The following is a 22,564-nucleotide window of genomic DNA, read 5'->3' as shown; positions in this document are numbered from 1 at the left end:
GTCTTAGTTCTGCCTGGGCTGCTCCTTTTTGCTCTTCAATATCTGCAGAGTGTGCACTCTGGTCCCCTGCCCCCACCCGCCCCGGGCCTTCACCTTTACACTCTCCTTCTCCTTTTCTTGTCACTCTCCTGACTATTTTCTTCTTTCACAATATCTTTCTAAAAAAGTAGAACCCAGAACCTTCCCGAGTACTTCAGGTGTTGCCCAAATACTGTATATTCAATGTCTACCAGGCTACATGGCCATGAGGAGGGATTCCCCTAAAAATTTTTTTAACATTTTTAAAATTCATTTTAAAAATCATTTATGAAGGTTTTATTTCTGCAACTGAATTTTAAAACTTAAATGTAAGACTCAGTCCATATATACTCCACACACATACACAAACTTTTTTACACAAATGGTATCATAGTCTACGTATTGTTCAAATTTTTCATTAACAGTATATCTGGAAATATTTCCAGTGCTGAGTACAATGATACGATGACTTCCATTAATCTGAACACAATGATCCAGTTCTATTATAGGTGCTAAGATTCTCTCCGTTGTTTTTTGGGTGGTGGGGAATGTTTTAACATTAGGTTGGGCTATTGTAGAGTCATATAAAATCTCAGAATTTTTTTCATAATAATTGTTATCAAGCCACGTTCTCCCATTCTGTACTTCTGCAACTGAATTTTTAAAACCTAAATGTAGGACTTGGCATTCATTTCCATTGAGTTGCATTTTGTTGTTTTGACCTAGACTCAAGGTCTTTGAAATCTTGTCTTTTATCCAGTGACTCCTCCCAGCTGTGAACATAATCAATATAGTTTTACTTCCATCTAAGTCACTGAAGCATCACAGGCCAAGAACAGAGGCCTGTACACAAAGAAACAGGTGTTTCTTCCTCCAAACCCACGGATCTGCTTCCCCTTCCACTGATCTTGGCAGGCGTCTTGTCCTGGGACTGCGTGTTCTACTGTATCCTGACCCTTCACTTCCCCCTTCCTCCATTTGAGGTCTCCCCAGTTAGACTTGAACCAAAACCACGGTGAAGGAGAAAATGTATCAGTTTATACCTCCTTAAGAGCTTTGGTGACAAAACCAAAATTCAACGCAGGATGAGTCTGAAACAATAGAGATAAAGTAGGGTTTGGGGGTCCACTGAAGATCCCAACTGAACATAAACGTAGGTCAGAAACTCATTTGATGAATCCATCACTTATTAACCATATCTCCAGTCAGGAGGAGATGAAAGGGAGGCAACACCCAGCCTCCTTGTAAAGAATCAGCAAGCCAGGAGGGGAAAGATGCGTACCCCTGTGTGTGTCACTTCTACAGAACTTAGAGCGTGGAACGTGTGCAGTCATTAATGGGGTTTCCAAATGTCAGGTTCTGTCTCCTTCCAGGCACACAGCAAGATTGTAGCTCCTCACTTCTCATGCCTTCCCCAGAGGCAGCCACAGTTAACTGTTCAACATGTACCTTTCCAGACCTCTCTTCTACATTTCCACATATAAATAAAATATGAGTAAAAATATCACAAGAAAGTATATAGAAATATTCACCAAATTCCACCCTTGCTGCAACTCATCAGCTTGGCTCTTTTGTGCTTTGCCACAGTGAGGGAAGCAAGAGAAGCAACAAACAGAGGTGGTTGTGAGTCTCTTCCTGGGCCTGAAGAATAAGTTCTGAGCACACCGGCAGGGTGGAGAGGAAGCAGGGAGAACCCCTGGGCTGACAGGACAGGAACACCTGTGTGAACCAATGACCAAGAGACAGCCGGGAAGATGGATGTCTTGGCAGATGCCACTGTTGACGACCTCAAGTATCAGATGGACTGACTGCCATCCCCATCTCCCAGTTCCCTGGAACTCAGATGCAGCCCTGGAGAAGAGGAATGAGAAGCTTCAAATTCACTGAGAGCATATCTATGAGGTCGATATGGTGGAAACTCAAAACAGAAATTAGACTACATTATAGAAAAAATAGGAGAAGTTCTATTGCTTGTACATGAGTCATGGACTTATTATCGACCACACACACACACAATATTTTTTACATAAATGGTATCATGATTTACATATTGTTCATATTTTTCATTGACGATATATCTGAAAAAATTTCCAATGCATAGTATTCCATATATAGATAGACTATTATTTATTATTTAGCCATATCCTTACTGTAAGATATTTAGATTGTTTCCAGTTTTTGCTGTTTTGGCCAAGACTTCTGTGGATATCCTTACGTACGTAACTCTGTGCACATACATATTCCTGTAGGAAGGATTCCTTAAATGAATAGAATATAGAATCAAAGAACATGTGAATTTTTAATTTTGATACATACTGGCAATTTGCCCTCCAAAATGACTCTATCAGTTTTTTTATATCCTGTGACAGTATATAAGTTTTCATTTACACTATAACCTCATAATCCTGAACATAGTTAGTATTTTTAATTTTTGAGAGTTTGATAATTAAAAATGTTTTTCATTGTACTTTTTATTTCCCTAATTGAGAAGTTTAACAACTTTTCATGTGTTTGTTTACCATTTGTATTTCTTTTATGAATTGTTGGTCTCTGTTCATATCTTTTACCCATTGTTCTGTTGACTTTCTCTTATTGATTTGTAGGAGCTCTTTACACATTATGGATACCAATCGTCTCTCTGTGATATATAGTGTGAAATTTTCCTCCAAGTCAGTCAGTTTCCTTTTAACTCTTTAAAGTATTACCCCGGACATAAAATTTAAGTCTTTATGTAGTCAAGGCTGTTGATCTTTTATTTTATGAATGTTTTAATTATTAATGACTTTTAAATTCAGTATTATAAAACTGTCCTTTACATTTTCTTTTAATACCATTATAGATTTAAATCAATTTAAAGCATACTTCTCAAAATTTTCAATGGACTCTGTTTACCAAGCTTTACCTTATATCAGCAACTGTGGCAGGCTGGTCCCCATGCTGCCAGAGTACTCACTCAGACTGTGCCGTGTTATATGGGCGAAAGTGAAAGCAGTACAGAGTGCTACAGCAACACCCATAGGAGGAGTGAGGGCAGCCTGCATGGAGAAGGTGATGTGGGCGGGACGGGGAAAGGCAGAGACAGGTTTGACAAACAGGGAAGAGAAGAAGAAACATTCCAGGAAGATGGAATAGCATAAACAAAGACCTAGAGGCCCCAAAGAGCAAGGCACGTTTGAAGAATAATGTGGTCATATCTTAGTTTGAAATAGCTGGAGTTTAGGGCTCATGGGGATGTGGCAAGAGATGCAGCGGGAAAGTTAGGACCAGACTGTGAAGGACGTTGAAAAATGCACACTACTTTATGAAGTTGCAAGTCATCGTTGGACCTGAGATTCACTTGAAAATAGTCTGAGAGTGGGGAAGTGGGTGAGGATACAGATGAAACAGGACTGGCGAAGAGCTGATAAGTGTTGAAGGTGGATGATGGTCACGTGGAATGCACTGAACCATTCCTTCTCTCTACCATTACATATGTTTGGGAATTTTCCTAAAACAAAATTCTTGTCTTATGCAAGGACCTTCTTTGGCATAAAATAATATTGGAGTGTTTTTGTCATTGTTGTTGTTAATAGTACTGTTGAGTTTTCAAAAAAACAGGTCATAGATTAGTAAACTATGATTGTATTTCTGATAAGTAGAGAGAGACCTAGAAAACTGGGCACCAAAATATGAAGAGGTCACCCCCTAGGTGAAAGAATTAAAGGCATCAGTGTATATTTTTCTATACTGTGTGAATATTATATATCAAATTGTATTCTTTTTAAAATCAGAAAAACAGATTTTCAAAAAAACAAATTTAGCAAAAAAGCTAAAAATTCAATTATAGAAGAATAATTGATATGTCCACATGATGGACAACTATGAAGCCACTAAAAACAATATTTAGGAAGAAGATATATTAATGGAGAGAAATTCTTATCCTACAATGCCAACAAAAAAAGAAGCTATAAATCCATAAGAAATACTATTATAACTCTATGTAAGAGGGATGTATCCACAGACAGAAGGAAATTGGAAGAGTAACACCAAACTATCAGCAATAGCTACACTACTCATTTATACTCCATCCCTTTTTCTTTACTAAGCACATATCATTTCTGATTTCTAAAATGTGAGAAAAAACCCTCACATCTCTCTTTGAACTCTGTCTTTTTGACTCCAGAAAAAAATACAAGGAATAAGTGGTGATAATAAAAAGAGAAAAACGCTTCAGGGTAATTGTAAAATATGAAATTTTCTTTCTCTTTCCAGCTTTAGTCAACTGGGACAACCCATTGTAGGAGTTTGAGAAGTATAGACTTCTAACAGACAAACGTGATTAGCCAAACTAGATTTCTAGGAGATCTAAAAAGTTATTAGATAATCTTGTGTTAATATATCACAGTGTAATCCTAATTAACGATCTCATTTTTCTTGTACAATCATAATGAATTTAATAACTGAACTCTTTGATAGTTTTCCATAACTTAAATGAGGATGTGCAATCATAGAGAATACATCTTTGCAAGCATTCATAGAAAGTCACAAAACTTGAACAAAATCTTCAGAAGTTCCATAAAGTAGAAATAATACAAAAAAATTGTTTGACCGTAATGCAGTAATACTAGAAATTAATACCAAAATTAAAAAACCAAAAACTATTCCACATAGCAATTTGAAAGAAAAACTATTAAACAGCCTTTGTGTGAAATAGAATATACAAAACAAAATTGGAGAAATTTGAAAAGTATTATAATGAAAAACGTTGCATTTCAGAATTTGTGTGATATTATTATGACAATACTCAGAGGAAAATTCACAGCCTTAAATATAGAAGGAATATAAATGATAGAATATCATTCACAGCCTTAAATATAGAAGGAATATAAACGGATAGAGTGAATATAAATGAATTAAATTTTCAACTCAAATGGCTAGAGAAAAACAACAAAGTGAACTGAAAGAAAGCACGAGGAAGGCAATAATAAAGATAAAAACATAAATCAATGGAATATAACCTAGACCCATAATTAAAAACTTCTTAGAAAAAAATCAGTTAAAGAGACATAGCTAACTTTTGAAACAGAGAAAATTTAAGCATTCTTATTTTCGGAGAAACATTAGAGGCATTCCTTCTGAGGTGAGGAACAAGCTAAGGATCCCATGTCTCCACACAATTTAACAGTGTGTTGGAAATGTTAACCAGTGCAGTCAGACAAGAGAAAACAGAATTAAGAAGTGGAAAATAAATAAAACTATTTCCATGTACAGCTATTATACTAGGAAGACCCAAGAGAGTCAATGTTATAACAGAGAAATAATAAAAGAATTCCTCAACATAGTAGAATATAAAACTGACATACAAAAATCAACAGTCAACTGCCAGCCAGACAGCCAACTGCTCCTGGTCTTCAAGAAGATGAGGAATCAGCACCAGAATGTGAACCAACTGGGCCACTAACACACTACTGAACTGGCAATTGTTTTAAAAAGAAAAACTTCCTAGTTTCTGAAGAACACAATGAGTTGATTACACGACACTGGAAGCTGCATCGGGATAAAGCAAATAAGCAAATATGTTAATGTTAATTGAAACCATGATTTTCAGTGTAAGAGGAAAGATATTAAAAAAAAAGAGGATATGGAAAAATCCTATAATGCTTAAATTTGGATTTGAAATTTCAGTACGAACTTACAATTTAAAATGCATAGTTCTTAACTGTGTCTAATGTCACCACAATAAAAATAAGAACGCTTGGTGCCAAGATATTAGTGGTTTCTAAATACCATCGCCACTAAAAGAAACCAGAGCTCTGTGGAGAAATGGCTACTTCCTGGTCTTGGAAGGGAAAGTACAAGATGACTGTGTGAGATTTTACGCCAAAAATCAAGTAAGTGTTCAAACACTGATGGAGCCATATCAAAAAGGAAGGAGAGCAACTTGAAGAAGATCCTTCTTGCCAAATTTGGGACAATTTGAGCATGAGAAAGCATAATTATTTGAACTAAAAAAGGAGTTCAGCAATGTGTCAGGATATAAGGTCAATATACAAAATTAATTGCATATTTTGTACACCAGCACTGAACAATCTGAAAATGAAATTAAGAAAACAATTCCATTAACAAAGGCATCAGAAGAACAAAATAGGAATACATTTTTTAAAACAGCACAAGACTTGTACACTAAAAATTACAAAACATCACTGACAGAAATTGAAAAAGAATTAAATCAATGGAAAGACATCACATGTTCACGGATTAGAAGACTTAATCTTGTTAGGATGGCAATACTCCCCAAGTGGATCTGCAGATTCAACACCATCCCTATCAAAATCCCAGCTGTCTTTTTTGCAGAAATTGTCAAAGATGAGCTGATCCTAAAATTCTTATGGAAATGCAAAGGATCCAGAAAAGCCAAAACATTCTTGAAAGAGAACAAAGCTGGAGGATTCACATTTATTATTTGAAAACCTACTACAGAGCTACACTAATCAAGACTGTGTGGTACTGGCATAAGGATAGACATAGAGATCAATGGGATAGAATTGAGAATCCAGAAATAAAACCATTGATCTATGGTCAGTTGATTTGCAACAGAGGTACCAAGACAATTCCAATAAATGGTGCTAAGACAACTGCATATCCACATGCAAAAGAACTATCGGACCCCTACCTCAAACCACACAAAAATTAACCCCAAATAGATCAAAGACCTAAATGTAAGAACTATAAAATTCTTAAAAGAAACATAGGGGTAAATCTTTGTGACTATGGATTAGGTAACGGTTTCTTAGATATAACACCAAAAACACAAACAATAAAAGAAAAAGTGGATAAATTTGACTTCATCAAAATTAAAAAATTTTGTGCTTCAAAGAACACTATCAAAAAAGTGAAAAAAAACCCCACATAATAGGAGAACATATTGCAAATCTTATATGTGATGAGTCTAGTATCCAGTATACATAATGACTCTTACAACTCAACAACAAAAATATCTCAGTTTGAAAATGGGCAAAGGATTTAAACAGATTTTTCTTCAAAGAAGATGTACAAATGGCCAATAATAAAATATGAAAAGATGGTCGAGATCATTAGGGAAATGTAAATCAAAATCATGAGATGTCACCTCACATCCACAAAGATGGCTATAATCAAAAAGACATAACAGCAAGTGTTGGCAAGGATGTGAAGAAATGGGAACCCATATTCATTGCTGGTGGGAATGCAAAATGGCACAGCCACTTTGGAAACCAGTTTGGCTGTTCCTCAGAAAGTTACACGTAGGGTTACCATATGACCTGGTAATTTGACTCTTAGGTATATACCCAAGAGAATTAAAAACATGTCTGCACAAAAACTTATACACAAATGTTCATAGAAGTATTATTCATAATAGCCAAAAACCGGAAGCAACCCAACTGTCCATCAATTGATGAACAAATAAATAAAAAGGTGTACATACACACAATAGAATACTATTTGGCCATAAAAAGGAATGAAGTACTGATCCATGCTACAACATGGATGAACCTTGAAAACATTATGCTAAGTGAAAAAGCCAGTCATAAAAGGCCACTTACATGATTCCATTTATATAAGACATTTCTATTCTGGAATTGTCCAGAATAGGCAAATCCATAGACAGAATGTAGATTAGCGGTTGCCAGGGACGGGGAGAGGGAGAAATTAAGAGATCAGTAAATAGTCAATACTTTTCTAAACTTAAAATTTTTTTCCCCAACTTAGCATTGATAAATTTTCCCATTTACAGAAAAGTTAAAAGAATACTGCCCCTGGTGCCCTTCACCGAGATTCAGCAACTAGGAACATTTTTGCCACATTTGCTTGGTAACTGAAGGTCAGCTTGGCTGGATATAAAATCCTTGGTTCACGCTTTTTTCCCATGAAAATGTTGCTCCATTGTTGTTTCCAATTGTATATTGAATCCCTCGGTCTTTTTACCTGGAGGCTCAGAGGAGTTTTCCTGGACATAGTAGAATATATCTTAAAGTTGACTATTCTGAGTCCATTTTCACAGTTCCACAGTGTTCTTTTCAGTATATAGATTCAGGATTTCTTTCATTTATTTATTTTTTGCTAAGTTTTTATTGGGTTACAGCTTTAAATGTTGGTTTTGGTTTATTGTTTTGCTTTTCTTCTTCAGAGAATTCGGTTACTGGTGTGTTAGATCTTCATCTTCCATAGCTATTATTTTCTTTATGAGCTTTTCGATTTTTCTTATTTTGTCTAATTCTCTTGGAAATTTTCATTTCACTTTTCCATGTCTCTTGTGTATCCTTTGTTGAATCTTTTCTCCTTTGCACATCTTGTAATTTAGTCCTAATTTTGGAGATCACGTCTTCTCCCTCACTTTCTTTTCTGTGTTCAGTCGATTCTTATTTCATGGATTTTTATTCTGTGCCCCACTTCTCTTCTGCATTTGTGAATTTCTGACTGGTGGCAGTTCTTCGTATCTGTTATTTCACGTCTTGTCTGACAATATTTGACTCATGTTGGAGTGTTGCGCTACAGATTCTTCTGTTTCAAGGTTGGGTCTTGAGTGTTTTCATCAGCTGAAGAATTTTGATTCTCAATTTATTTCCTCTTTAAAGTAAGTTTGTGTGGACGTTGACTGCCTTTTTGTGTTCATTTTAAAGACTTTAGGATTTTCCTGGACTAGGTCTTTCTACAGATGGGGTTTGAAGGGTTTGAGTGGCTTGCTAGTTTCTTAATTCAAGAATGTCTTATTTAGGGGGCTGGCCCCGTGGCCGAGCGGTTAAGTTCGTGCGCTCCGCTGCAGGTGGCCCAGTGTTTCGTTGGTTCGAATCCTGGGCGCGGACATGACACCGCTCATCAAACCACGCTGAGGCAGCATCCCACATGCCACAACTAGAAGGACCCACAACAAAGAATATACAACTATGTACCGGGGGGCTTTGGGGGGAAAAAGGAAAAAATAAAATCTTTAAAAAAAAAAAAAGAATGTCTTATTTAGGGGCTGGCCTAGTGGCATAGCAGTTAAGTTTGTGGCCTCCACTTCGGTGGCCCATGGTTCACTGGTTCAGATGCTGGGTAAAGACCTATGCACCACTTGTCAAGCCATGCTGTGGCAGGCATCCCACATATAAAATAGAGGAAGATGGGGATGGATGTTAGCTCAGGGCCAATCTTCCTCAGCATAAAGAGGAGGACTGGCCACAGATGTTAGCTTAGAGCCATTCCTCCTCCTCAAAAACAAAAAATAAAAGGAGTGCCTTCTTCAATTGATACAGTGAAATCCAATTTCTTTAATGAGCATCTTTTTTTTGGGGAGTGGAAGAGGAGGGTTAGGGAGACTTTTGTGTCTTAGATTTTATGGAACTCTTATTTCTGAAGGACCTTTAATTTCCACCAACTTCTTTATTCTCCTTCCCTCTTCATCACCAGATCTCCAAGGGATGCCTCCTCCTTCCAAGTCCCCTTCTTCTTTCCTAGATGTGCCCTCTCAATAATTACACATTTAGGTCCATGTACTTTCAAGTCAATTTCCTTTCAATTCCCCAATACTGTGAGCTCTAATTCAGCATGGCTATTCTCAGCATTAGTTAGAATCCTCCACTTAGTGTGGGACTCTCTGTGACCCCATTGCACCATCCTTTTCCCAAATAATTCCTGCCTAACTCTCACTTCCACATGGGCTTTACATATTCCCCTACTCAAATGAAACAGGAGTTTGCGGTCTTCTATTTCCTGGTTATGTGGTAGACACAATTGTGCTATGTAGTGAGTTAATTGTGATTTTAGTTGCTGTCCTTGATCTGTGTTGTTTTTGGAAGATGTGTAGAAAGATTAAGATTTTAGCTATCTTCCATTATCTACAAAGAGTCCTCACTACCTAACTTCAATTGATAAATTTTCATAAATTTTTAGGTAAGACTTTCATATGAACACCAGATAATTGGGCTGTTTTATTGGCTTCAAATGGGGGAAACAGCAACATTTTTTCATACTGATAAACTATAGAGGATGGTTCATTCAGGTCTCTAAGCCATTTTAGTCTGCACCCCCTTCTCCCTGACCCTGTCGGACTGAAAGGAGGCTTCCACATTGTGATGAATGCATATGACCAATGTTCCAGGATAGTTGGCATGTCCTGGTGGTCAATATGTCCACAGTAGTCTGAAATGGTCAGTGCACCCAGGACGGTTGTCGTATATGACATAGTCATGTGGATCTAGACTAGTAACTGTATGTGAACCATTACTGTGAAGCAGGTGGTGGTCTTTCCTTACTGATCTGGACCATTCATTTTTGTATCCCTGATTCTTCCTTGTCAAGAAATCTTACCCTTTTCTCAGAGTGCACGGCCCTAGAATGGGGCCATGCAAGGTGTCAACTCCTGATGCAATATGAGATCTAATCCTTCCATGGGATGTCTTCAAGGCTTGTTAAAGGGTTGGCCCTAGGATCCTGGCTAGGAGAAAAGTTGGCCACAGGAGAGACTCAACACTGCTCGGGTCCTAGTCGTCTCCAAGTGGCCGGGTTCTCCACCCTGACTCCTGGAGTCCTGTCCAAGGCCAAAGGTACCTTGATTGCAGGGCCCTTAATTGTGGTCCCTCTGGGTCTTTGGGTAGTGAGAGTCAGAATGAGGAAGAACAGCTGAAAAATCATAAGTGAGCACTGGCGTTGAAGTCTTCATTCTACCACTTATCAGGTGGGTGGCCTTGAGCAAATAACTTAATTTCCCTGAGCATCAGGTTCATTGTCTATAGCTGGCATACACTGCTTGGGCTATTGCCTGGCTCCCGGAGTAAACCCTCAATAAATTTTAACTGTTTTTTTTTATATTATTACTTTTTAACTATTACATATGCACATATGTATACACGTGTATATAATTCTATTTACACAAACATACACACACACACACACATATATAACACACAAATATATATAGCTTGGGTAGGTTTCCTCAAGTATGCGTGTGGTTTTCACTTAATTCTTGGATGCTTATATATTCACTGGATGAAATGAATATGGGGAAAAAAATCACACTTGGTTGAACTCTGGAGTAAAAAACTCAAGTGATTTATTTGAGTAGGCAGTATTCTCTGATAAAGCAGAATTCTATATAACTATACACTGTTTTTGTCATCAAATCTAGACAATCCCCCACTCCTGCTCTTTGGCTCTTGCAGAGTCTGCCTCCTTACTTCATAGATATCTGTCTAGCCACGCAGACCCTCACTCCTACCTCCTATGAGTCTCTCTCTAATCCAGAAGTCCCAAATTGGCTTAAAGTGATATGCTGTTTGGCCTGTGCAACGTTTTTTAAAAATTTAAATTGGAAACACTTAAAAATAAGATTTCACACAAAAACAAAGATTTCTGGCTCCTCTTAACAAATTGAATGGTTGGGCAGCATTGGGCCAGCATTCTGAAGGTGCTAATAGGCCAGAGCCGGGCAAGGACTCCCCTTTCGGGAAAAGCAGCCTGCCCCAGCTCCTCGCAGTCCCTGCCACTCCCTACTGCCTCCCACTCCCACCCATTTCACTCATTTTTGTTCCTGACTTCTCCCCTGGAGGGATTTGTGTTTCACCCTTGTTATGATCCAAGTATCCCTTTTTGTTGAACTCTACCACCACATCTGAGTTCAGACCTGTAGCACGACCACAATTTTATCCCACAAATCTGACATGGTGTAGTAGAAAACAATGAGCCTGGGGGTCCTAACTCTCAGGTTCAGGATCCTGCTCTGCCACCAACTGTCGCCTTGTCCCGGAAGCACTGTGTTCTCCATTTTCCCATCTGCAAATCAGAGATAACACTGTGGGTAATGGAGTGGTTGCAGAGTGGCATAAAGGAGAATATCTGTGAAGATGTGTTTCGTCAAGTGTAAAAAGCTACACAAATGTTAAATAAATTCACTAGGATAAGCAGAAGAAAAAAACCCTTTATTTCTATCAAATTAAAAAGTAGGAATCAATCTTCAAGCAAGAGAAAATAATCCATAATACAATTAACAGTTAGGAAAGCATATACAGATTAGACTGCAGGTTTAGATACTTTGAAGGAAGCACATACATCAAAATCAGGAGCGCCGAGCACCGACACTTCCACACCAGGAGCAGCGCTGACTCATCGTAAACACGCGACGTCTGGGAAACTGGCTGACATTTCACAGGACAGTAAACCAAGGAGACAAGTTGTCATTAGGTTAGAGAGCTGACTTCAGCTTCAGAGGGATCACAGTGAAATGCCGTGTAACTCGACCATTTCCCAGAGGTCTGTTCATCTCAAAAACAAGAACATATAAAAATCAGTAGTACAAATTCTCATAAAACTAGGAAAGCCCTCAACCCTGACACCTGGGCGCTTACATCAAGACTGAGTTTTCGGTTTTCTTCCCTTTTCTCTTCTCTAAATTAAATACAAGACAGTTTTTTTATTAGTACATTTCTGACTTTATAACCAAAGCTTTCAAATGAAGAAAAGCAAGGTTTTATGAAAAGGAGTTAGACACACACCAACCCCGGAGGGCATCTTCAAGGTGCGGGCCACCTTTGAAAGTTTTAAACAGGAGATCTTTTATTTCAAAGAATGACACTGTGCTTCCTGGAATAGCCTAATGACCACCAAGGAAGGATGGAATATCCATGCTCCACGAGAGCTTCCACCTTCTTGGAAATGTCTTACCATCTCTCTCTTTCTCTCTCTCTCTCTCTCACACACACACACACTGATCAAACTGGGGAATTCCCTGAAGCATACAGATAACGGCATTTATTTTGGCAAGAACCGTGCAATCTTTTAAAAGAAAGATAAGTTACGGCATTTATGAATGACTGTAATTATAATACGTCTCAACAGGCGCAGGAAGCAGACTTGCTTCCTGGTTGAAATACAGCTTGATGGTTTCCTGACATCTGGGCCTTACGCACTTCTTTCTCGTCTGGGAACCGGACTGGGTCAGTTATGAAAGGAGAGGGACAATAACTTATGACTGGACCACACTCCTGTATTAAAAGGAGTCTCTGTCACTGGGTTCTTCTTCTGAGACACCAAATAGACAAGGGAGTTACTACAAATGGAGGGGAACAAATTCATACCATGACCCGACTCTGCCTTACGACTTGCCTCCCTGACAAAATTCACTGCAGCAAGAAAAGACACCGTCTGTTAAATGAAAGGTAATAAATGAAATTCACCAGGTAGATACGAATGCCTCCCGAGATCTGTAACCCAGCAGCGTACAGACGAGGCACATGCCCTCTGGATATACAGTGTACAACTACCACTAGGACCGGCTGAATGCCCATTTCCCGTCTCAGCACCAGAGCACGGAAAGCAAAGATTCCAGGGGGAGTTAATACATCCTTTTACCTACTAATGAGAATGGAGAGCTCAAAGTAGGGAGAGTACTAAAAAGGCCCTTTTGAATTTCCTGATTAATCCCTATACATACATGAAAACACAAGTTTAAGTAAAGGCGATTATTTCCGTTTTTAAATACAAAGAGGCAAGATAATTGAGATAATAATATCTATTTCATAGGGCCACTGTTGAGGATTTAATTAGACAATACACATAATGCGCTTAGCATGAAGTGCCAATAAACAGCAACTACTACGCATGCCCACCCCCTGACACATTTGGAAATTTGCACTCTTCACGATTTGAGCAAAGACCCCCAGCAGGCTGGTAAACTGTTAGACAAATAGTCAGAGTCAAATAACAAACTCAGGTTCCAGTGAACTAAATTTTATAGAAGCCATTTGCACAGGCATCTTTCCACCTAAAATGATCCTGTCTCTACATTTCAAATGGCAGGAAAAGCCACAGCAGCCGCTCTCTCTGAGAATCCTCCCTCACTCGTGGTTGTTCTGACCTTTTCCCTTCACCGAGAGGAGAGGGGCACACCTGGGTGAAGCTGGAGCGCAGCTGAGCTTGGCTGCTGGAGGGTGGCAGGGAGTGACCTTGAGGAGGCGGGGAAGACAGGAAGCCCGTCTCCCCTGGTTCTGCCAGCATGATGTACGACAGGCAGTGCCACCACACCAGATGGTGGGGAAAGGTGTGAATCTGGCATTCACGATCATGTTGACGTGTAATCTAACAGAGGGAGACGGTACGGGGGTCAAAGGTCACCCTGTGTCAGGTGCTCAGTCACCGTCTGCTCACCTGCCAGCACTCTGGGAAGGCTCGGCTTATCATCAGGGCCTTGTTTTGGGGTAGGAGCAAGAGAGCGATTTGTTCTGATCAAGGGGAAGCAAAGTGTGTAGCTTCTGCATAGCTCCCAGGAGCCCAGGCCTTTCTGTGAGCACCGTGGCGGGGGTGGCTCCAGGGTAAAGGTCCCTGCAGGGGCACAACACCATGGACACCAAGCCGGTAGGAGAGGAGCATGAGCTTGCCTCCTCCCAGATTAGCCTGGACCCGAGCCCAGCCCACTTCGACGGCCTTTCCTCTTCTTTATAAATGAGTAGTTATGGAGGAGGATCAATGGCTCAGACTCTCCTCTAGCAGCTTCCCTTGCTGAAGCAAAGGGAAAAAATAAAAAGAGCAGTCTCACAGAGAGCTGAATGTCACCATAGGGAACTCGGTTATGTTTGACGTGAGGCCATTCGGAAACCTAAGCAAAACCAAGCTCGCACCCTGGGTTGCCTGAGACAGGACACAGTGGGTTAACATCCATTCTGCAAACCCAGAATGCAGAGTCAGGAACACCTGGTGTGAGTCCTGGCAGCAAGGGCCTGGGCACGATGCTTCCCATCTCTGACCTTTGCCTTCTTTGTGGACAAATGTAGGATCGCGCGCATCTCCACAGATGCTCGAAAGATTACATGAGATGTCTGTAAAGGTCCTAAAACCACACACATTACTCAGTAGGCCCACGACAAACGGTACCTATTTTTTATTTGCCTTAGTGTTAGAGGGTTTTGAACATAGCAACATTTTTCAGTTCTAAGTAAGTGGGAAGCCTGTCAGGAGAATGGAAAGTAAAATGAATTCACAGCTGGCTAGAGTCACAGACTGTGAGGACAGGAGGAGTCTTAGGGACCCCCCCAATCTCCTCTTTGCGTGTACCTGTGAAGGAACCACGTGTGGGGGAGTACAGGGAAAACCGAGGAAAGATGGCCTTTTAATTTACTTTTGTCAAAATATTTTCAAGAAAACTTAAGTTTTTTACAAAATCATTGAAGGAAAAACTAGAATTTGTTGAAGAAAATCAGAAATAGATTTTTTAGGCCACTAAACATGAAACAAGCATCATCTTTCAAAGACCACAGAAAAGGTCTTTGTCTTTTTATCAGTCTCACCCAGCTAAGGACTCTCGATTGCTGGCCATCCCAGAAGTAGCAAACACTGCTGAGACAAACTGAGTGACTCCAGCACTGGCTCTATTTTGCTGGAAGAAAGAAGGGAGGATGGAGGAGTACAGCACGGAATGAAGGATCAGGCGATTTCCCATTTTCTGTACCTTTCCCAAAACTCCAAAGGCAATGATTACATTGAAGTCACTCCCAGGAATAGTAAAGGACCCTCCCTGGGGACAGCCAGGATGCATGAAGAGGGATGTTTACTTTTAAGGCAACAGGGATAAATTTCATTGTCCTTCCCAGAGGAGAGCAAGAAGTAAACAAGGTGGCCACCAAGTCTGGAAATCAGGCAAATCCTTAACAAATGGTTTACTGATATTACATTACAATGAATGACAAAATAGTATTATCTATATTTCTAGATTTAACGGCCACCCTATAGAAAGCATCTTTGGAATAAAAAAAATAATTAAGATTTTGTTTTCCCATAATAGTAAAGCTCTCATACTCAGTCTAGGCACAGCTAGTGCAACTTGTTTCCTTAACCCCCCAGGCTCCATATTCCTTTACCAACTATTTATAATATGCTTGGGTCACTCAAAAGAGGAAAACATCGTCAGCATCAATACTTAGCAGCATTTTTAAAACACATTTTTTGTATTGAATAAAAAGCTAAACTATCCTTTCCGTCCAGTAACTCCATATGGTCTTATTACTTCTATACATAAGATATGATCATTTAACATTTACGTAAATGAATATTTCCCATTTTTTTGAGGATCCCCAAAAGACTCTGAGGATTTTATTTTTCCACAATAGAAGAAAGGAGCATTGTCAACCCATGAGAGTCAGACCAGCAGGTTAAGGCGGCCCTCCGCAGAGCTCAGCTCCTGGTGCAGGAAGTGATTTGACCTCGTCCCCCGGCTCTCAGCTCTCAGAAAGGAATCTGAGAAGGACAGAAGCAAAGACTATCCATATGACTTAGTAGCCTAGGAAAGGAGGAAAGAGATGCAAAAAAAATACAGTCTAATAAAAAGAGCAGAAGCCAAATCCTTTCATTCCAGGATGTCTGAAAGGAGAGGTTCTACAGAGCATAGACGCAGAAAAGAAGGTGTCACTCTCAATAGAAAAAGTGAATTGTGGACACAGTCACTCAAGGCCAGGGAAGCAACCACTGAGAGCAATTGGTTTCAATCCTATTGTCACCAGGAGGCCACATACCAGAGAACCTGGGACAGACCCAGGCCACAGTCCCGGGCATTCTCAGGCCCTCTGGTGCTCTTGCTCATCAGCCTTTGGGGGCTGGGGAGAAGCAGACACCACCGCCGTCATGTGCAAAAAGGCTTCCATGGCAACAACACAACCACCAAAACTAAGCTCGTGCTTGAGTATACACTGTCTGAAACCGGCCTGTCCTTGCTTGCTTGTGAAGGGCTTGAGACTTGAGGAGAGACATCTTAAACGTGTGAGGGTGACCCTTCTTTCGAAAGGCAGAGAAGAGCCTCTTCATGAACTCTTCCTGTATTCATTAGTTTTCACATCAGTTCATTTAATCTAGAGAAGACGCTGCGAGCTGTCTCGGCTAGCTTCTAATTGGGACGCGCCAACGCTCCACGTACAATTGCATGAACGGCCACGTCCTCCCGGTGCTGCCACTGGGCGGGCTCACTGGGCTTCTTTGGACTGAACAGGTGTGATCTTGTTCGAGAAAAGCGTGTAAACATAAGGCCAGATTTTGTTAGTCTCCGTTCCAGAAAACTGGTGAAGCACGCCTCGGCTCCTGAAAAACAACACACAAAGGCTTTTAGGTCTCCTTTACCACGGTTGCAGGGCAGCTGAGGAGCCCGGCGCGGGTACACAGCGCGATCTCAGGGTCTGTGCCGCACATCGCTAAGTGCCCAAACAGCCCCTCGAAGTGGATCGACCCCTCACTGGGGACATCTAAACCAGGCCAGAGCGTTTGCAGTTCTGGCACGCTCACGTGAGGCCACCTTTTCTTCTCCCCTTTAAAACATGTCAAAGAATAACATTACAGAGACAATCCCAAATCTGCCTCAATACACACTTTTGAAAAGCAAATCACCGACAAACATTAGGGTTAGGGGTTAGGGTTATTACTTATTACTTTCTTAGAGTTATTACTTACAATATCATAATAACATAATCAGGAACCTCTGATCTAAAGGCTTGCAAAATTATCTGGGGGCTACGAGGTCAGAAACTGATTACAGCAGAGGCTGTAACCGCTGTCCTGAATGCAGTCGGCATATGGGTTTTGTTCAGCTTGCATACTATCAAAAATTTTTTAATTGGGTGCCAATGTAAAAATTGGGATTTTTTTTTTCCCCAAACAGAAAGCCAGATTTCTGCTTCTCAGGAAAAACAGGGATCAAGGACCCCACCAGGCCTGAGTGCCCCTGTGGTGTAACCGGCTGGGGCAGGCACAGGGGCTGGCCAGTTCAACTGCCACTCCACTGCCCAGCTTGACGCATCCCCCAGCAGGTTTGACAGAGGAGATCCAACCGCCCGCCTGGGCCCTGGAGCCATTTGAATTTGCAATCTTTATAGTTTTAGCTTTTCTTTGTTAAACTCCCTCCAGACAGGTCTAAGGCAAAAGTCCCTTCAAATCTTCTTTCCAAATCAGATATTTACATGTGGGAGGGTCAAAATGTAAACCATTATTTCAGCCACTTAAAAAGAAAAATGAAAATAAGTCTAGACGTAATTTTACAAGCCAGGAAACAGAGCTGGTCAGGCTTCGGTCCTCGTTATAAAAATTTCAGCATAAAAGTACTGGGCGTCCTCTCCCACGTACAACTCCAGCACTTCATCTGACTTCAGGGGAGGGGCAGGGCCTTTAGGGTGTGTCTAGCTTAAAGAAACACCACCCGCCCTCAGCCCAACGTCCGTCCCACCAGCCCCACCCCTCTCCAGCTGGCCATCCGTGGAAACACTGACGACACTCACTTGTATAGTTCAATGACTGGCTTTGCCACGTCCTTGTACTGTCTTAGCCTGGCAGCAACTGCTTCAGGTTTATCATCCTCCTGCTGGATTAATGGCTCACCAGTGATGTCATCAATCCCCTACAAACACCAGAGAAACCAGTTAATATGGCCAGCAGCTGGGCCATTCCATAGGTAAAAACTTCTCTGTGCAAAACCAGGTGTTCCCCTTTGATTCCGACCACATGCTGAGTTGGGCCTGGGTGATGATGGGAATGTGGAAGGGAGTTGAGAAAGAACTAGCCCTCTTGACAGTCTGTTACCTTTATTTCATGAGAAGTGACCCGAAATGTTTATTAACTTCTCAGATCTTTCCAAACACATTCCAGTGCTGTTGATGAATGATTTACTTACAATTCACAGTGTAGAACTCCATGCGTCCTCCCCCCAAAACAAACAACCTTTAGACAATGTCTCTCTGGCCCTCCAAATGCTGCTAACATGGCCTTGCTTTCTAAAGGCTGAGTGCTTAATACGGAAAACAACATGTCTCAAAGAACCAACTGGTTTACTTAGGAAGAATACTCATCCAGGAGAATTTTGATCCCATCTCTGCTGGCTTTCCAATTCTATCACATAGCTTTTCCGAGATTCATCTTACTCGGGCTATTTTACTAAATCAAATAACTTACCTAAGAGTGGATTAAAATAGGCATGAATCATATACCCATGATAATCAGGAACAAACATTCTGAGAACTGAAAAACTGCAGTTTAAAGAACCCTGGTTGTTGATGTATTTTAACCTCCTTAGGAACCATATCTACTTACAAGAAGCAAAATGGACACATCAGAAATCTGCCTCCCACTGCCACGGCCATCACCCACCAGGGGAGGCAGTTACAAGAAGTAAATCTGTCAAAAGACAGGCTCGCAGAGAACCAGAAGGCTCAGGCAAGTCAACTGGATAATTAGAAACTGGCTATAAATTTGAAACACACTAAAATTCCATTACAGCTCAGGGCCTTGGGTACATAACTCATACTTACACTTTACTGGTGAGACAACCAGTTATCACGTGTGTATCCCACGGCTGTTACCCTGACACAACAGAGGATGGGGCTGGGAGAAGGCTGTACGTCGCCTACATGCCCTTCTCCTTTATTGCAACAGCTGCAAAGCTCAGAAGGCATTTCCAGGACTTCAGAACCCCAGCAAATACACCTGCTTCCAGAACGAGCAGAACGATGCTAGGGTAACAGCATCCTTCCTTCCGGGGAGCTTGGCGACCACGGCTGGTCGAGCTGGCCCAGACAAGCACTGTCACTGATGCCTTTAGAAGTAACACTGTCATTGAGGTGCCCTTTTAGGGTGCTCTTTTAACGCAGTGTTAAAGTCAAAGTTCATGACAATCTGCATCAGCTGCTCTAGACAGAGCCAATGTGTGAAGAAGCCTCTGTGCTAGGCCTCAGTGCTCCCGTCTGCAATTTCAGAGCTCTTTTTCCCTCTGCATCCATTTTCTCCCACACACCAGCTTCTTAGGATGGAAGGGAGGAAGGGATATAATAAAGGAATTCCAGAATGACTTACATTTTTTTTAAAAAAGACTTTAAAAGGAGACTGGTGCTTAGCCCGAATGAACGAGACTCACTGGATGTCTCCTGAAGCGCTGGCACCAGGAGCCGGGAAGGCACCCTAACCCCACTGATGTGACTCTCGTCGTAATCACTGACTCTGTCTACATTCAAATCTATTCCACAAGCATTAACCCAAGGAGACACAATTGCCATCCCTTCCACATGTGGACGATAACATGTAATACTTTCTGCCACCCAATAAGTGGAGCTAAGAATGATCAGACTGAACCAACTCTTTAAATGAATTTGTTAATTTAAAAAGTTTCTTCAAACATACAGCGTTACATGTGTTCAATTTTATGAAAATGCAGAGATGTTGTATTTGAACTTCTTTTTCTTCCTTTCATCCTCCCTAGTCCCCTTCCCTCCTCACTCCCACCGCTCAGATGACCCCTCACTCTGACCCCAGTTCTTGGTTCAGTCCCAGCCCAAACCATTTTGCCAGCCCAGGACATAGCCTTCTTCTCTCTGCCCCTGCTCTCATGCAGTGAGAGAGCACACCTGACCACGCAAACAGATAAACGACAAGGAGGCTGGTCACTGTTTGACAACAATGGAATCATACTGCTATTTGCTGTTCTCACTCAGCAACACCTAGAGGAAACACTTCTCTAGGTCAAAGAGCATAGCGCTAAGTCATTAAGTCATTCTTCTTACTGACTATGTAATATTCCAAAATGTGGATGTTCTCTAATTAACTGTCCTCTGTAGATGAACATTCACTTTGTTTGAAATTTTGGTTTTTGTTTTTGTTTTTTCCACTACAAAAAACACTGAAATGAGCATCGCTGTGTGCATAACCTTACCCACTAGCACTTCACTCCCATGGACTATCTTCCCAGACGTGAGGTGAATGAAATACGTATTTAAAAATTTTAATGTACATTCCCAGATTGCTTTTTAAAAATACTACTAATATTTTATATACTTAATAAAGGTGAGAGTACCATTTTTCCCAGATCTCCACTAGCAGCAGATGTTATAATCTTATTTAATTTTTCCAAGTCCAATGGATCCAAAGTGATATCCTATTTTTACTTTAATTGGTATTCCTTGACTACTAGTGACTGAGAATTTTAAAATATTTGTTGATCATGTAGACTTGCCCCTTTTTGAACAGTCTGTTCACATCCCTCACCCACTATCAGCTGAAATGTTTTGCCTCTCTCTGGTCAATTTGTGAAAGCGCTTAGTCTAGTCTTACGTGTACGTGAGGTGGATTGAAGTCCAGGTTGTACACTCTTCCGCTGGGAGGGTGGATCCAGCGTCGGCTGAGACGATCTTTGAGTGTTTCAAATGGAATGTTCAAAGTGATCACGAGATCCAGGGCACAGATCTTATCCAGGGCTTCGGCCTGAACCAGTGTTCTAGGAAAACCTAAACACCAAACAAAACAGACCAGATGCAAGACATTTCCCAACTCTAGTTAATCGTTGCAATGTTTTCAGTGACAGAAGAATCAAATCTGCACATATATCACCCAGAAAGGAGCTTAATCAGAAATTCATACCTACCTCCATACATTTAATATTAGAAGAAAAGGTGCTACTTTATAATCTAGCTTTGGCATTTGGAATACTCAAAGATTAAGGAGTCACCTGATAAAAGTAGAAAGTGCAGGGGCTGGCCCCGTGGCCAAGTGGTTAAGTTCGCGCGCTCCGCTGCAGGTGGCCCAGTGTTTCATTAGTTCGAATCCTGGGCGCGGACATGGCACTGCTCATCAGACCACGCTGAGGCAGCGTCTCACATGCCACAACTAGAAGAACCCACAATGAAGAATGCACAACTATGTACCAGGGGGCTTTGGGGAGAAAAAGGAAAAAATAAAATCTTAAAAAAAAAATAAAAAAAAAAAATAAAAAAAAAAAATAAAAAAAAAAATAAAAGTAGAAAGTGCACTAACTAAATATCACTAGTCTGGTCCCAGCTCTGCTCCCAACTGCCCACAGGACCCTGAGCAAGTTACATCACCTCCAACTCCTCTTCTGGTAAAGAAGAGAAGGGACAAAATCATATTTGTGTTCTTTCAGCTCTAACAGCTTAGGACTGTATTATTATTAGGCTACCACAAAAAAATTATATATTATAATATAAATATACAAATCTAATATATAAAAATAAAGTGTAAATCTATTATATAATATTTATATAAGTATATATAACACAAAATGTAAATATATATTAAATGCATAAATAAATATTTTATATATATATATTTTTAGAGTCTAAATCAATTAAAGTAGGCTCCGTCACTCAGACCCTCATGTGAGCCTCTCCTTGACAAGGTGAGCAGAAGTCCAATCTCAAAAAGAACTGGTGCTTTTAAAACTATCCGGATACTGCAAAACTTCTAAATTCACCCTCGTTTTCTAAATGTGGGAAAATAAACAGCAAAATTGAAATTTGGGCTTATGGGCGTCTCTTCCTTTCTTCTACAAGCATAAGCTCTAGGTGACCTCGGGAGGTAGGTGATCCCAAATTATACTTTTTCTGAGGGATGGACCTGCTTTAAGTGTAACTCCGGTTTGGCCGGGGTGGATCTACATGGTAGTACCTTTTCCCTAAATAGATCACTCTCGTTTGTCTGCTCTGTTGAAAACCTTACTGTATCTAATATCATGTTTTTTTAATGTCCTTTAAATCCTAGTTAGGTCAAAGAGTCAGGTGGATGGAGAGCTGAGAGGAATGTA

General features: G+C 40.6%; 1 protein-coding gene across 10 annotated transcripts in view; it reads right to left on the bottom strand.

Moving 5' to 3' along the window:
* Window positions 1-11,912: 11,912 nt before the first annotated feature.
* Window positions 11,913-22,564, bottom strand: part of AK4 (adenylate kinase 4) — a 116,874-nt gene continuing 106,222 nt past the window's right edge. For all 10 annotated transcript variants that reach the window (XM_070486493.1, XM_044749448.2, XM_014852999.3 and 7 more), the window contains 3 exons: window positions 21,079-21,251; window positions 18,261-18,379; window positions 11,913-17,073 (listed from right to left, as the gene is read on the bottom strand). In XM_070486493.1, coding sequence (XP_070342594.1) covers window positions 16,959-17,073; window positions 18,261-18,379; window positions 21,079-21,251 — 407 coding nt within the window. In that variant the 3' untranslated portion in view covers window positions 11,913-16,958. The remainder of the gene's footprint in view (window positions 17,074-18,260; window positions 18,380-21,078; window positions 21,252-22,564) is intronic.

The sequence above is a fragment of the Equus asinus genome, chromosome 16 (genome assembly GCF_041296235.1).
Source record: "Equus asinus isolate D_3611 breed Donkey chromosome 16, EquAss-T2T_v2, whole genome shotgun sequence".
In the NCBI taxonomy this organism is placed as follows: Eukaryota; Metazoa; Chordata; class Mammalia; order Perissodactyla; family Equidae; genus Equus; species Equus asinus.
Note: the sequence above shows the minus strand (reverse complement) of the source record. Positions and strands in the feature narration are given on the sequence as shown.